The sequence below is a fragment of the Heterocephalus glaber genome, unplaced genomic scaffold (genome assembly GCF_053883595.1).
Source record: "Heterocephalus glaber isolate CG9 unplaced genomic scaffold, H.glaber_assembly_v1.0 deba00000594, whole genome shotgun sequence".
Lineage (NCBI taxonomy): Eukaryota > Metazoa > Chordata > Mammalia > Rodentia > Bathyergidae > Heterocephalus > Heterocephalus glaber.
Window position 1 is genome coordinate 21766190 of NW_028258151.1, and position 16528 is coordinate 21782717.

Consider the following 16528-nt stretch of genomic DNA (forward strand, 5'->3'; position numbering starts at 1 on the left):
GCAAGGACCCAAGTTCGATCCCCGGTACCAAAAAAAAAAGAAGTTTACTGTACATAATGGAGATTTGATAGACTTTACAAGAATAAATCTGGCTGCTCATCTTTCTCATTTTTTTCCTGAGTGGCTTGGTCTACCTGAGTCAATTTAAGAAAGCTGAATTTTTTAGAAAAATTGTTGGGTTTATTTAGATTGTCTCTTTTGCTTCTGTATTTAGATTGTCTTTCTTGCTTGTAATGATTTTTTGTCTTTTTCCCTACTAGCCTGAGAAAGGTTATTGGCTTTTAAGTGTTTTTTTGTTTCCAAGAAACCAAACAAATTTTCTTTTTTGCTCTTATTTTTTCCTTTTTCTTAGTTTCTTCTTTTATCCTCTTTTTCCCAGTTTTCCTTGGGTTTAATTTACTATTCCCTTTCTGACTTCTTGAGTTTATTAGTTTATTTTTGTATTTTCTGTCTGTGAATGATACTAAGTTTTTTTTGTTTTTGTTTTTTGAATGACATTAAGCTTTTATTTTGTTTTCAGTTCTGGGAATTAAAACCAAGGCTTCAAACTTGGTAGGCAGGTTGTCTACCACTGAGTGACAATCCCAGCTCTTTCTGGTTTGTATTTTGAGACAAAGGCCCAGTAAATTACCCAGGCTAGCCTTGAATTTACAGTCCCCCTGCTTCTGCCTCCCAAGTAGCTGAGATTAGAATAGGTGTGCATCACTATGCCTGCTTTTAGTTTTCACCACATTTGGGCCATATCCTACTGGTTTCAATTTAGAGTTTCCTTTTTGTCATTCTTAAATGAATTGCCATTTCAGTTTTGATAATTCTTTTTAACCCAAGTTGTAAAGATTGATCAGGGTTCTATTTCTGTTAAATAAATGGATGTTTGTTTGTTTGTTGGGATAGGTTCTTGCTTTTTAGTTCAGACTGGCCTTGCCACTAAGTAGCTGAGGCTGGCCTCGAACTCATGGCAATACTCCCTCAGCTCCCAAGTGCTGGTATTACAGGCCCAGCACCACGCTCAACTGTTATTTTTTTAAATTAAATTATGGCCCTGTTTTGTTCAAGGAATATGTTCACATTTAGACATTTATGGGAATTTTGTTACTATCTTTATAAATGTTCAATTTTTATAAATATTCCATGAGTAATGTACAAATATACTTCATTTGGCAATACTGTTTAAATCCTCTATATATTTTAGTTTTTTATTTAATGTAATAAATGATGTTAGGGTATATAAAAATATCTACATATATTATGTAAATGTTGAAGGAAAATGACATGTCTGGAATTTTCTTTAAACTACCCTAACAAATATAAAAGTGATGGATAGATGAAATAAGCATATCAAACTGTGTGTGGTTGTTAAGGATGGGTTATATAGTACATGAGGATTTGTTCTCTTGATTTTGTGTATGTTTAAAATTTTATAATAATAAAGTTTTTAAAAATCCTCTCTATCCTTATTTGTTTTTAGATTGCTTGATCTGTTGATTCCTGAGCAAGGTGTGTTAAAGTTTCTCACTTTGTTACATTGTTTTTCTAATCCTGCTTTTGGTATGTTTTGAACTTTTGTAATTAGGTGCATAAAATTTTACTACAGTTGAATTTCCTTTTACTGTAATAAAATCTCCTTTTCCCGTTTAATGATTTCTCTAACATTGCCATACTAATTTTGTTTTTAGTAATTTTTAGGTATATTTTCCATATCTGTGAGTTTTGTTTTCATTTTTCTAGTACTGGGCATTGAACCCAGGGCCTTCATAATTAAGCTACATTCCCCAGCCTTTTGAAATATTTCTATTTTGAGACAGAGACTCATGCAGTTGCTCAGGGTGGACTCAGACTACTGCCTCAGCATCCCAGAGTGCTGAGATTACATGCATGTGACACCATGCCTGGCTCACATCTGTGTTTTCTTTCAGTACATTATTTTCTTATGAAATTCAACACATGTGGAAATACATAGGTAAAGAAAAAACTTCTATAAATTTGAACATATACCTAGGGATGTGGCTCCGTGGTGAAGCACTTGCCTAATACAGTATATAGAAAGCCCTGGGTTCAATTCCCAGTACTGCAGGAGTGTAGTCTCTAAAATAATATTTCTCTATAATGATTTTCTGGAGGTAAAATTTTTAAAAATAAGCTTAAAATAAATTTGAACATACATTAATCAAGCCATATTCCCTGACTACAATGATGTAATTTAGTTGTCTAATAGGAGGGAAAAAATGGAAGGAACAAAGAAAAAATTATTATAAATCTTGGCACAAAAGGGAGCCAAAACTGAAATGACAAACTGAAACCAATGACACATGGCCAGAATGTGGGACAAAGAAAAAAAAAGTGTGACACTAAATTCCATTCATTGGAAAGCAAGAAAATATAAAACTAGTGTATTAAACTAAATCCAACTCATAACCTCTGGTACTAACTACTGACTTGGATGATAATTACTTCCTTTGTTTTTCTTTTATAATTTTATCACTAGTATATGCATCTGTAGACACTGGTTTTAAAATTTCATACAAAGATCATTATATAGTATCAGTATAGTTTCCCTCTCCTAATTTGGAAAGTATACATTTTTTTTTCTTTTCTTTTTGGTACCGGGGATTGAACTTGGGTCCTTGTGCTTGCGGGGCAGGCTGCAGAACTGCTGAGTTAAATCCCTGGCCCCAATTATACATTCTTTTTTTAAAAAAAATTTTTTTAAGGTGTTGTCAGTGTGGCTTAGTGGTAGAGTGCTTGCCTCACATGTGTAAGGTTGTGATTGATGCCCAGTACTGGGGGGAAATTTTTCTGGCATAGCTTTTGTGTATGTATATGTGACGTTGGGGATCAAACCCCAGGGCCTTGGCCATGCCTAGCACCTACTCTACCACTGAGTTACATTCCCAGCCCTAGTTTTTATTAATAGACAATTTCAAACATACAAAAAAATGTAGAGATTGGCATAATAAAACCAATTCATGTATTGTTTAGTGTCAGTAATCATCACTAGGGGCTAGTGGTAGGACTCTTAGCATGCACAAGGCCCAGAGTTTGATCTCCAGCACTGAGGGGAAATTCAGCAATACATGGTCAGTCTTGTTTTATTAATTTCATTCTTTACCTGCTCTGCTGTCCTGCTATTTTAATGAAATATTTTAGTTCTAGTCCTAGTTACATTTTCAGCTTCTCAAAATCTGTTTCTTTTTTTCTTTTTCCTTTGATTAGAAATTTCAAATACTGTAACTCCATTTAATACCGTCCTAACTTAAATGTTACTGTTACTGCATACTTTAATTCTATCTTGCTTTTTCTAATACTCAACAAGATGTCATTAGTAGTGTTTAAATACTCAGCTCTTGTCTAAATTTACTACATATTTAGCACTTTAGCATTCACCTTATATCTTCTCTTTGGGGTCATAGCTTCTCTGTTTTGCATCTGACTAGTGCATGTGCTTTATAATTTTTTTAACAGCTTTTTCTTGGGTCTGCAGCTGGCAGTATCTGTTTTTGTTTATAGATAGCTATATGATTTGTTTTGCAATGTAACTCAGATTACAGTATTTGCAAAATTCAGAGACATTACTATAACAAAATCACTTTTATTCCTTTATTCACCCATCTATATGAAGTTTCTCAATTCTTTTATCAATAAAAATGAAGACTAGAAATAAAATAATAGAAATAAAATTGATTGCAAAACCTATTGTAACATTTACCCATGGATATTCATATACAAATAATTTTATGTACTATATCTAACAGAAAGCATTCTTTCACATTAAAATTTGAAAAGATGTTAATTTAGATCAATACTTGGAAATACCTAATATTTAGAATCCTGTCGTGAAATCAGTTTCCATTTATATATGTATTTTTGTGACAGAAAAGTATTAGTATGTAGCTCCAGTATTTTTGCATTAGGATAAAATTCTACTGACATGATTACTCATTTTTTTCCCAGTTGGCCTTTTCCCTGGATTGGCATGTATGAGGACTGCTTTAATTCTGTACAAGAACAGGAGAGCTGGCTGGAAACAAAGAGGAGGGATTTGCTTTTGTCGTGTAGCAGTCTGCTTTTTTTTGGTGTGTTTTGGTGTTTCTGACTCCTGCTTTGATTCTCTCTGAGCTCTTCCTTCACTCTAGGCAGGTAGAGTTCATGTTTTTTAAGGAAACAGATTACATATTTTAGCCTATGATCAAACATCCTTGTTGCCTATAGTTTAAGATAAGCAAGGGATCATTTGTTTTCTTATTTTTACTGTTATTATGTATTGTATATATTGTTATTTTAGTTCATCAATACCTGGGAGAACATTTGTTAAGTCGAATTTGTTCATTAGTCTGACAAAGTGAGTCTTATACGCCTTTGACATAAATACTGTATCATACACAGCACAACTGTGACAATGTCCAGCAGACATGTGAGCTACTACTTCTGCAATTTGTTCGCGTCTGTGAATGTTGTAACGAAAGGTCCTTTTATATCTGTGAAGGTTCGAAACTCAAATGTTTGAAGACTTAGTGTATTATTCTGAATTACCACTGGAATTCTGCTTTCTCTTTACATTGTTCTTCAACCCAGGATTCTTCCACCAGCTCTGGTCTTCAAAGTGGAGTTTTTGTTGTTTGTTTGCTTGCTTTTTTGAGATAAGATATTGCTGTGTAATATCAGGCTGGGCTTGAATTTTTGATTTTCTTTCCTCAGCCTCCCAAGTGCTGGGATTACTGGCATGATTCAATGTGTTTTTAAACAGCTTTATTGAACTGTAATTCACATACAGTAACTTCTACCCATTTGACATGTACTGAGTAGTTCCATAGAATTGTTGCAACAAAACCACAATCAATTTTTGGAACATTTTTATGATCCTTTGCCAAAAAACTGTGTACCCAGTAGCAGTCATTCCCTGCACCCACACCCAGCCATTGGCAATAACTAATCCACTTTGTTTTTCTATAGATTTACCTGTTTTGGACATTTCATATACAGGGAATCATAGGTGACTTTAATTTAGCATAATGTGACTTCTTTAATTTAGCATAATGTTTTCAGGGCTTATGTTGTACCATTTATCAGATTTAATTCCTTTTTATTCCCTAACAATGTACTTATACCTTATTTCTGTATCCATTCATAGTTAAGAGATACTGGATTTATTTTCAACTTTTATTTAAGCTATTTTGAGTAATTCTGCTATGGACATCATGAATAGATTTTTACTTTTTGTATTTTGTGGTGCTAGGAACCAAACCCAGGGACTCACGCATGCTACACAAGCACTCTACTGCTGAGTTACATCCCCAGCCCTATGCACAAGGTTTTGAGTAGATGTTTATTTTTTTTCTTTTACACATCCAGAAGTGGAATTCCTGAATCATCTAGTACCTCCATATTTAATGGACAATTTTCTGAAGCAGCTACACTGTTACATTCCCATTACCCACATGTAAGGGTTATAATTACTCTACATTCCTGCTGAATCATGTCATTGTATTAGTAAAGCCATCCCAGTAGATTCAATTTGCATTTATGCAATGACTAACAACATCGAGTGCCCTTTCTTATGCTTACTGCCCCCCTCCCCCTTTTCTCTCTCTCTCCTTTGGTACCAGGAATTGAACTCAGGGGTTGTTCAACCACTGAGCTGCATCTCCAGCCCTTTTCATTTTTTTTTTTGAGACAGAGACTAAGTTGCTCAGGCTAGCCTTGAACTTGTAATCTTCCTGCCTTAGGCTCCAGAGTAGCTAAAATTACAGTGTGCACTACTGTGCCCAGTTTATTGGTCATTTTTAATATCTTCTGTGGACAAATATCTATTCAAGATCATTTGTTCATTTTAAAAATTGTCTTTATTATTAAGGTGTGTGTTTTATATATGTTCTGGATATGAATCTCAGGTAAGTATATAATTTTAAAACATCATTTCCCATTCTCTAGCTTATCTTTTCATCTTAATCATCAGCTATAACACAGAAGTTCTACTTTTTTAATGAAATCCAGTATATTTTTTCCTTCGTCACTTACAATTTTGGTGGCATATCTAAAACCATAACCCTAACCCAGGATCAGAAAGATTTACATCTAAGTTTCCTCTGAGAATTTTATAATTTTAGCTTTTATATTTAAGTCTGTGAGGTCTATGATTTACTTTGAGTTAATTTAGTATATGGTGTGAAGTACAGTTCCAACTTCATTTTGTCATAAGTAGCTAACAGCTAACCAGCATCATTTGCTGGAAAAACTATTCTTTCCCCACTTCATACTTGTGTTGAAAATCATTTTATTATTAATAAAATGATAAACCCTCCAAAAAGGAAAACTACAGAAGGACTTTCTGTCCTGTTAGTCTACGACTATACTATGAGCTACTTACAGTAGCTTTATAGTGAGTTGAAATTGGGAAATGTGAATCTTCTAACTTTTTTCTTCTGTTTTCAAGGTGATTTCAGCTATTCTGTGTCTCATTTCCATATGAATTTTAGGATCAGTGTGCAACTAGGGGATGCAGCTATAAATTTTATTGGGTTGAATCTTAGATCAGTTTGTGGAGTACTGCCTCTTGGCAATATTAAGTCTTCTGTGAACATTGCCTATTTTTCTAGTTATGGACCTCTTTAAATTTCTTTGAACAGTGTTTTGTAGTTTTTACAGTGTATGCTTTACACTTCCTTAAATTTACTTCTAAATATTTTATTAATTTTCATGCTGTTGTGAATAAAGTTCTGTTTCTAATTTCATTATGGATTATTCATTACAAGTGTATAGAAATATATTTGATTTTTTAAATATTAGTCTTGTACCCTCAATTTTGTTGAACTCATTTATTAGTTCCAACAATCTTTTAGAAGTTTCCTCTGGATTTTTTTTGTATACAAGATCATGCCATTGGTAAATTCAGGTGATTTTATTGTAGGCATCCTTCGTAGGGAAAACCATCCAGTTTTTCTCCATTAACTATGATGTGAAACCTGAAAATGCTTGGGATCCTATAAATTGCTGAATTTTTTGTGTGTGATTTTAGGTTTTGGTTTTTTTGAGACAGTCTCACTATATAGTTCAGGCTGGTCTTGAACTCATTATGTAGACAAGGCTGGCCTCAAATTTACAAAGATCCTCCTGCTTCAGCCAGGTGAGTGCTAGGATTAAAGGCAAGTGCCACCACACCTGGCTGAGTATTTTTTCTTTTTATCATGAAAAGGACTAATTTTACATTTCTAGGATAAATCCATCTCACTTGGAATTATGTTTTTTTTCTTTTGATGATGAAAATTGAAACTAGGCAGACACTTTACCACTGAGCCACATGCCAAGTCCCTGTGTAATTCTTTTTATATATTGGCAGATTTGTTCATGTTTTGTGGAGAATTTTGTGTTATTTCATAAGAAATATTGTTATGTAGTTTTCTAATATTTTTGTATGGTTTTGATATTAGAAAAATACTAGCCTTATACTTAACTGGCAGGGGAGATACCATGATCACGAAAAATACTAGCCTTATAGAATTTCTTTGGGATTTGTTTCTTCCTGTTTTTTTTTTTCTCTTTTTCTTCCTTTTTGAGGGCTCATGTTAATTGACGTTAATTATTTAACTGTTGGTAGAATTCGCCAGTAAAATCATTTAGGTCTCTGCTTTTCTTTTTAGGCTGCTTTTAAGTTACTTCTATTTTCTTTATTTGATATTAGTCTATTTAGATTTTTCATTTCTTCCTGAGTTCTTTCTAGTTTGTCTTTGTAGGAATTTTTTCATTTCATCTAAGTTATTTAGTTCATTGTCATATGACTTTACATAGGATTAGTTTATAATCCTTTTTATTTCAGTTTCTAGTGCTGTTTCAGAGTATTGGGGGCGTGTTTTGGCCTATCATCTTCTAAGAGTTCTTTATAGTTTTGGTTAGGTGACCTTTCCTTATCTTCTATGGCTTTTACATGTCTCAGTTCTTCTAAAAATATCTTTGTTCTCCTTAAAGTGGAGTTGGAGGAAGGATAGGTACATACTGTAGATTTAAGTTTGCACTGCAGTCTTATCATCCAGATTCAATTTTCACATCTGAGAGTCTTAGAAATTAACAATTATTCTTAAATTTCTTCTTGCAGTTCTGATTGATTCATCCAATAAATTATAAAAGTAGTCAAGTCTTTCTTTTTAAACTGTTCAAATTTAACTCAAAATATGAAAATGTTTAAATATTTGTATTACTGATTTGCATTCACTTAATTTAGTTTCAGAAGCCCTACAGGTGGCAACTCCTAGCCCATCTGCCAATACCACTGGTACTGCTACGACTTCTTCCACCACTGTGTGTGCAACTAAGAAAGAACCTCTCCACTCTACTTCCTCTGCAGTAAACAGCCTGGAAAATATAAATGCCACAGAACCCCCAAAACCCATCGAACTTGATAGTCTTCCTTCAGACCAATTGGCAAAAGGACAGGACACTGTTGCCATAGAAGGTTTTACAGATGAGGAAAACACAGAGAGCGGAGGAGAAGGCCAATACAGAGAGCGTGACGAATTTGTGATAAAGATAGAAGACATAGAGACTTTTAAGGTGATATGAATGTTTACAGCTACAAACGTCATAATTGAGTTGGACTGTCTCTGATAGCCTTCATGGTGACTTCAGTAGCATGAATCTGTCTCAGTACAAAAAGTTACTATTTTTCACTTTCCTAAATTATGTTTGATCAAAGTAATAGATGTCGGGTATTTTGAAAAAGGAATCACTAAAAGTAATTTTACCTTTATTGTGATTTTATGTACTTCTAACTAATCAGTTGCATTCAGTACTACTAGTTACAGTTATGAACTGTTGAAATGTTAATTTTTTAAGGCTCTCAGTATGAATTTCAAGAAAATATTTACATAATTTAACAGTTCAAAGAAAAATAACCAGAGCACCATGTTAAAGTATAACTGTATAATTTTATAATTTAAAATTAGAGCCATGAACAGAATAATAAATAAAGATAAAACCAGGTGTGATGGCACACTCCTGTAATCCCAACACTCAGGAGGTTTAGGCAGGAGGATCGCCATGAGTTTGAGGCCAGCCTGGGCTCCACAGTGAGTTCAAGGGCAGCCTGAACTACATAGTGAGACCCTGTCAGAGAGAGAGAGAGCTTGAGTTTGAGTTTTAGCTGCATTTAATAGATCTTTGGGGTTTTGTTTGCTTGATTTGGCCTGTATGTGCATGTGTACAAGCATGAATGTGTTGTTTGTGAAGGTGGGTGTGTGTGTTTAGATTTGGCCATAGAGGAGTGGGCATTGGGAAGAACATAACATTTAAATTATCTGTATTCCTCCCATTCACAATTAACAACTCCTGATGCATTGCCTATTAGTTTCTGGTCTTTTTCAATAAGTACATACTCAAAAAATTGCATAAATAATATACATACTCATAAAATCACAAAAATAAAATGTGATGATACTAGTAGCAGAGGACTTTCCAATAGTTTTAGCTATGCAAGTGGATAATGAGCTTCTTTGTGTTAGTGAGCTCTCTGTTTCTGGAAGAATCTAAGCAGAGACTGGTTTGCTGAGGGCTAGAGACTTGGCTGAGTGCTAGAGTGTCTGACTAGCATGTGGGGGCCCTGCGTGTGATTCCTAATACCTCAAGGAAAATAAATTACTGTAGAAATTCAACTAAAGATAAGAAAAGTTTGAGCTAGGAATGTCTTTAAGATTTCTTTCAGATCTGAGATACTCTGTATATCTGTTGATACTATCTATAAATGTAATTAATTTTGCTAATTACAGGAGGCCTTAAAAACAGGAATAGAACCGCCAGCTATTTGGAAAGTACAGAAAGCTTTATTACAGAAATTTATTCCTGAAATTCGAGATGGACAAAGAGAATTTGCAGCTACAAATAGTGTGAGTAAAATGCTTGTTTATTTATATTAGCCTTCCAGTATTTTGATGGTGATCCTGGGGAAAATAAAGAATGATTTAGATTTAGATGCATTTTATATTGAGTATTTCTGACATAAAAATCACATAAATTTTGAACTACATAGTATGATACTCTGGTAAGTATGATCTAAAGATATGTATAAAAATAATTTTTAAAAAATTCCCTGCCATTCAAAATTAAATGACTTTGTACTGTTGCTTGACATTTTTTAAAAACAAAGCCTCTAATTCCAGCACTCAAGAGGCTGAGGCAGGAGGATCACCTTGAGTTCTAGGCCAGCCAGGGGTACATAGTGAGTTCAACGCGAGCCTGAACTCCATTGCAAGACCTTGTCGCAAAAAAAACTAAAAACAGGGCCAGGGATTTAGCTCAGTGGTTCCAGCGCCTGCCTTGCAAGCGCAAGGTCCCGAGTTCAATCCCCGGTACAAAAAAACAAAAACAAACCAAAGTGACTAGTGTTAGTCTGAAGATTTCACATGGGTTCAAAGACTCTTATATTGATTATTGTACCAGTCAAATATCCTGACTTACCAGAAGACTGACAGAAGTTATATTTACATAGCTGTTCTGTAGCTTTGATTAAATGAGCATCTGCCAAATGTGTGACCAGTGTGGGCTGGCTTGCAGTCAGGAATGATCGGGGGTCATTTTTATTCAGGGTGAAATCAGCCTGGCCAGAGCTATATTTTAGAAAATGCAAAGGATGACTGTGATAGTCCAGCCAACAAAATAATATTTGTGTATAGGCTTTACAACTGTGTAATTTAGGTGTTTTTTTCATTAGTACCTAGGATATTTTGGAGATGCCAAGAATAAGTACAAAAGGATATATGCGAAGTTCATTGAAAATGCAAACAAAAAAGAATATGTCAGAGTATGTTCCAAAAAGCCAAGAAATAAGCCTTCACACACTATCAGGTATTTGTTATGTAATATAGTTATATATTTACTGGCTTATTTTTGGCAGGGTCATCATACAAAGGAAGATGAAGAGACAGATTCAATTGAAGAGACAGATTCATTTTTGCATTATATATAGTTCTGAAAAGTTAGTACCTGTCATAGAAAGTGATTATTCTTAAAAGACTAAATAACCTCATGACTTTCTGTGGTGGGTACTCTTTCCTTTCCCTGAGTTCTTCTGGTGTCACCCTAAGTATAGTAAAAAAAAATAAAATTGAATTTAGAGTGAAAAGGTTTGAATCTAACTCTTTGTGACATAGACTTCTAAAAGCCTTTTTTAAAAAAGCTTTTTCATTCATATAATAAAAGTAATGACTGTCAAGTTTATCTGATAATTTTTGAAATAAAGTTATAAGACCTGTGCATTATTAGCAAAGTCTACAGAAGAATCATCATTATAGATTAAATTCTGTGGTCTGTAGCACAAAGCTTGATAATAACTAACCTGAACCTGAATGTGTGGAAAAATGGGTGCGACCCAAATATTCTCATAGTGCTCAGCAGCTCTGGTTTAATTAAGATTCCCACCTATTTGAAGCAGCTCGCCTAATTTTTTTTTTTTAGCTAAATCTTTAATTCCACTAGATACATAAATTTTTAAAGCATGAGACAAAGTACAAGGTACAGAAAACAACTCACTGGAGTGAATGTGTGAGGGTGGATTCATGTTCACCTAATTTTTATAATGGAATTTTAATGGAATTCTAATCTCTAGACCCACTTAGGGCAAATCTTTGGAGGCTCTTGTACAGACTTTGGGGTTTCTTCATTAAAACATGGCACCAACACAGCCTGTGAATTTCTGAAAGTCAGAGCTAGAGTTGGCTATCAAGAATTTATTGGGCTGGGGATTTAGCTCAGTGGTTTCGCCACCAGCCTCACAAGCGCAAGGTCCCGAGTTCAATCCCCGGTACCAAAAAAAAAAAAAGAATTCATTGATGGGGCCAGGGATTTAGCTCAGTGGTGCTGCTGCCTGCCTCGAAAGCGCAAGGTCCCAAGTTCGATTCCACAGTACCAAAAAAAAAAAAGAAAGAAAAGAATTTATGGAGCATTATTTCCCTAAACCCATTGATCATCTTGTGTACAACTTTATTCTGGAAAATGAGTCCATAAAGAGAGGGGAGGAATAAAGAGAGAAAGTAAGGGCAGAGAGAATAGTCCCTTAATAATAATATTGAATGCCAGTAGTTAAAGGATGTATTTAAAGAAAATATATATGTATATCTTAGATTTTATTTTGGAGGTATGATGAGGGTATTTAATCTTTTCTTGTGATTCTTTTTTTCTAATTTAGTTTTATAATATTTAAATGTGTTAATGAAACTTGTTTGGAACATTGCAGAACTGTTCAGGCCAAGCTAAGTACTAGCAGTAAAACTTCAGATCCTCCATCATCAAAAACTACAACTACAAAAGCCCCTGCCATGAAATCCAAAGTTAAACAGCTAAAAATAAAGGCTGAGCCACCACCAAAGAAACGGAAGAAATGGAAAGAAGAATTTTCATCGTCCCAATCTGACTCATCTCCTGAGATCCATTCTAGTAGTACGGAGGATGAAGGTGAGTTCTCCATGAAATGAATCAGTCTGCGTGAATGGGGAGGAGTGACTGGTGCCGACTATGCAACTTTTATTTATTTTTCAGGAGATTTATCTACCTAGTAAGTTCTGCTTGTATTTTCATGACAGTAACACACTAAAGCACTGTTCACCCATACATGCAGTAAAATAGAAAAGACAGCTTAGCTTTGTTCTAGACATATTAATGCCAGTTGTCTTGCTTTGGTAGATAGGATGGGGGTTAGATCAAATGACTACTTAGAATCTGCTAGTTCTAAACTGATGAGTCTTAGTTTATGCCAGAAGAATAAGGAACCCTAGGAAACAGTAGTTCAAACTATAATTAATACAATATAGTAATGTATATAGTACTGTATATATCTGATATATATAAGATGCACACTACTGTGTGTGCTGCTAGCCTACCCTGTGCTCATGACCAAGGTAGGTGCCCTCTCTGTGTCTTAATTTTCTTCTTTTTGAAATGGGAAGGTTGAAATGAAATAAATTAGCAGTTATCAAAATTTTTGACCTTAGACCCCTTTCCACTCTTGGAAACTATTGTAGATCCTAAACAGCACTTATGTAGGTGATATCTGTTGATACTTATACCTTAATAGTTACTGAAACTAAGGTAATATAGGATACAAGAATCCACAGCATACATCCCATTAGCCATCAAAGCTTGTTGTTGATGTATGCAAGCAGTTTAGTAGTCAAGGGCAAACTGTTGCCTGCCAGACCTGGCCTTCAGCCTGTTTTTATAAATACAGGCATTCCTTGTTTAACAACCAAGTTATGGTCCTGCAACTAGATCATTAAATGAATTGGTTGCTAAATGAGGAATTGTATATAGTATGTACATTATAATATTCTGAATAGAGAAATGGTCCAAGGGAACTCCAACATGACTTTGCTTTTATTTGCGTAACTTTTACATGCAGTATTGTATGGTATAACAGAACATAAAATTATAGTACTGCATAAACAAGGTGTACTGTACCAAAACAAAAAGACATTGAGGCTCTGTACACAAGATGTACAGAACTGAACCAAAAAAAAGACTATGAACAGCATGCCTCAATCATAAGTCCTAATAGTCATTAAACAGGTTGTTAAAGGAATATTGATAGTTTTTATTGAAATGTATACCCACAGGTACTTTAAAGAAATTTACCTGTTTCCATATGGTGGCCTTCCCCACTACAGTGGCAGATTTGAGTAGTTGCTACTGAGACTACATGGCCAGCAAAACCTAAATATTTACCATCTGGCCTTTTACTAAGAAACTGCCGACCACTCTTCTTGTAGACTAAAAGATAATGTTGAAGATAGGAAAAGATGAAGGAATGGTGGAACACCATGTGTGTTACACTAAACCTGAAAATGCTTGGGATCCTATAAGAAAAGAGTCTTTGGTGGGACTTAAAAGGGAGAACATGGTGGTGAAATTTCTGTTTTGATTATAAGACATAGTTTTTAGCATGTATTGCATCTGAACCTAAGTTCAGGGATGAGGAGAGACGACAGATTTGAAAAATTCAGTATCCAATCTTCATTGTATCTTGAATGATAAATTAGTGGGGTTGTTGGAGATACAGTTGAAGTTGATGTCCAAGACAATTTCCCAATTAGAATATTATTGTTTGAGAGACAATCTTAGAGATTATTTGATTAGAAATAGAACCATAATAAAAATGTTTCAGTGCTAAAGTCTACTTTAAATGTACTAGTAGAGTAGCTTGGCGTGGTGGTGCACACCTGTAATCGCAGTGTTTGGGAGGCCGAGGCAGGAGGATTGCCAGGAGTTCAAGGCCAGCCTGGGCTACATACTGAGTTCAAGACCAGCTTGAACTACATAGCCAGACCCCATCCCCAAAAAACAAAACAAAAGCCATATAATGTTTTCAGTATACTCAAATCACTGATTTGCCTTATAAATTCTCATGTGTGCACTTCTAAATAACCATTTACAAATAGCTTTTTGTAACAGTACATTTCAGAATGGCCTCGGACTAAAATGTACCAATAAACTTAATGGGAAAAAAAAAAAAAAGAATGGCCTTGGACTCACTATGTAGCCCAGGCTGGCCTTGAACTCTCAGAGATCTTCCTGCCTCAGCCTCCTGAGTGCTGGGATTACAGGTGTGTGCCACCATGGCTGGCTATATATAATTTATTTCTTTGTTTTTGGTACTGGGAATCAAACTCAGGGCCTCAGGCTTGCCAGCCAGGTAACTATGCTGCTGAGCTATATCCCCAGCCCTGGCTGTATGTAATTTTGCAGTAGCAGTCCTGCCTTGTTTCTGAATGAGCAATTAATTACTCTGTTTCCTTAGGTGACAAAGATAAAATTTTCTTCTACTGATAAATTGAGTGACCACTAGGTGTCACTAAATAGTTAAGCATTTATAGTACTTTTTTTTTTTGGTACCAGGGTTTGAAGTTGGGACCCTGTGCTTGCGAGGCACCACTGAGCTAAAATCCCGGGCCCTATAGTATTTTTAGGAAGGGAAATAATTGTCCTGCGTTGTAGGGCACACCTATAATTTTGCCTACTGAAGCTGAGGCAGGAGGATCCCAAGTTCAAGGCCAACCCGGGCAACTTAGTGAAACCCTGTCTCCAAATAAGATAAGCTGGGGATGTGGCTCAGTAGTAGAGCACTTCCTTAGCATGTGCAAGGCCTTGAGTTTGACTCCCAACACTGTCAAAAACACAAACAAAAAAAAGGCAAATATTGATAATAATAGATTTATATGCCAGCAGTTTTCAAACTGTTTCAGAACATCTTATATTTGCTTTTTCATTTGGTTTGTTATATGTTATTTTGGTTAAAATAAATGAACACTCAGCATCACATAGGTATATAGTTGGGAAGGTGATGAGTATTTTAATTGCGTTTTCTGATAATTATGAATATTTTTATTTGACGTTCAAAACTTGACAAGTGATAGTTTCTTGAAAATCCCATGCAAGTGCATTAAAAATCTGTTGTTTTCCTTGCCCTTTGGGTGTATCTGTCATCATTCGTTGATCACGTGAAAATATTAGTTAGCTCTTCCAAAAATTAGTCCATTTCTATCACCTTTAAAAAGTTATGGTCAGGGCCAGGGAGCTCAGTGGTTCCACTGCCTGTCTCATAAGCGCAAGGTCCCAAGTTCGATCCCCAGTACCAAAAAGTATAAATAAAATTAAATAAAATAAAAAGTTATGGTCAAATACATATGACATATAAAGTTTGCCATTTTAAAACCATCTTTAAGTGTAAGTATACAATTCAGTAACATTAATTACATTTACACTGTTGTGTAACTATCACCACTACCTTTTCTAAAAGTTTATCTTCCCAAACAGAAACTCTGTAACAGCTAAGCAGTAGCTCTCCATTCTCCCCTTCTGACTGCTGCTGATAATCCAGTCTATTCTTTTATCCTATGAATTTGCCCATACACATGACTCATACTATTTGGCCCTTTGTATCTGGCTTCTTTGCCTTCTCATAACGTTTCCAAGATTCATCCATATTGCAGCATGTATCAGAACTCCATGCTTTTTATGGCCAAATAATATTTTATTGTATGTTTATATGATTTTGTCTGTCCATTCATCTGTTGATGGACACTTAGGTTGTTTCCGGTTTAAGAGTATTATAAATAATTTGTTATAATGAACACTGGTATACAAATATTTGAGTTCTTTTTTTCAGTTCTCTGGGTATACGCTAGAGAAATTTGCTGAACCATATAGAAATTAAATGTTGAGCTTTTTGATGAACCACCAAATTGTTTTCCACAGTGGTTGCACCATTTTACATCCCTAGCAAGGTTTTTCCACATTCTAGCATATATACGTACATATATACAGCTGTAGATAAATACATACATACATACATACACACATACATATCTTGGTGTATATGTGTGTATACATGTATCTTCATCCTAATAAGTGTAGTATCACATTGTAGTTTTACTTTGCATTTCCTAATGACTAATAATTTTGAGCATTTTTCCAGGTGCTTTATTGGGCTATTTGTATATCTTCTTTGGAGGATAGGTTGTTGGTCCTTTTGTTGTTTAGTTGTAGGACTTCTTTA

At 34.8% G+C, this 16528-nt stretch overlaps 1 protein-coding gene and 1 long non-coding RNA gene across 10 annotated transcripts in view; one reads left to right on the top strand and one right to left on the bottom strand.

The window, feature by feature from the left end:
* Positions 1–16528, top strand: part of Qser1 (glutamine and serine rich 1) — an 84755-nt gene that overhangs the window by 53480 nt on the left and 14747 nt on the right. For 3 of the 4 annotated variants that reach the window (XM_013074806.3, XM_087205536.1, XM_087205535.1), the window contains exons 5-8: positions 8213–8541; positions 9753–9869; positions 10694–10827; positions 12215–12432. In XM_013074806.3, the coding sequence (XP_012930260.2) occupies positions 8213–8541; positions 9753–9869; positions 10694–10827; positions 12215–12432 (798 nt within the window). The remainder of the gene's footprint in view (positions 1–8212; positions 8542–9752; positions 9870–10693; positions 10828–12214; positions 12433–16528) is intronic. The other variant, XM_013074807.3, reaches the window with a different exon arrangement.
* LOC147829539 (uncharacterized) overlaps positions 1–16528 on the bottom strand; it is a 75283-nt gene that overhangs the window by 18359 nt on the left and 40396 nt on the right. The gene's annotated exons all lie outside the window — the stretch shown is intronic.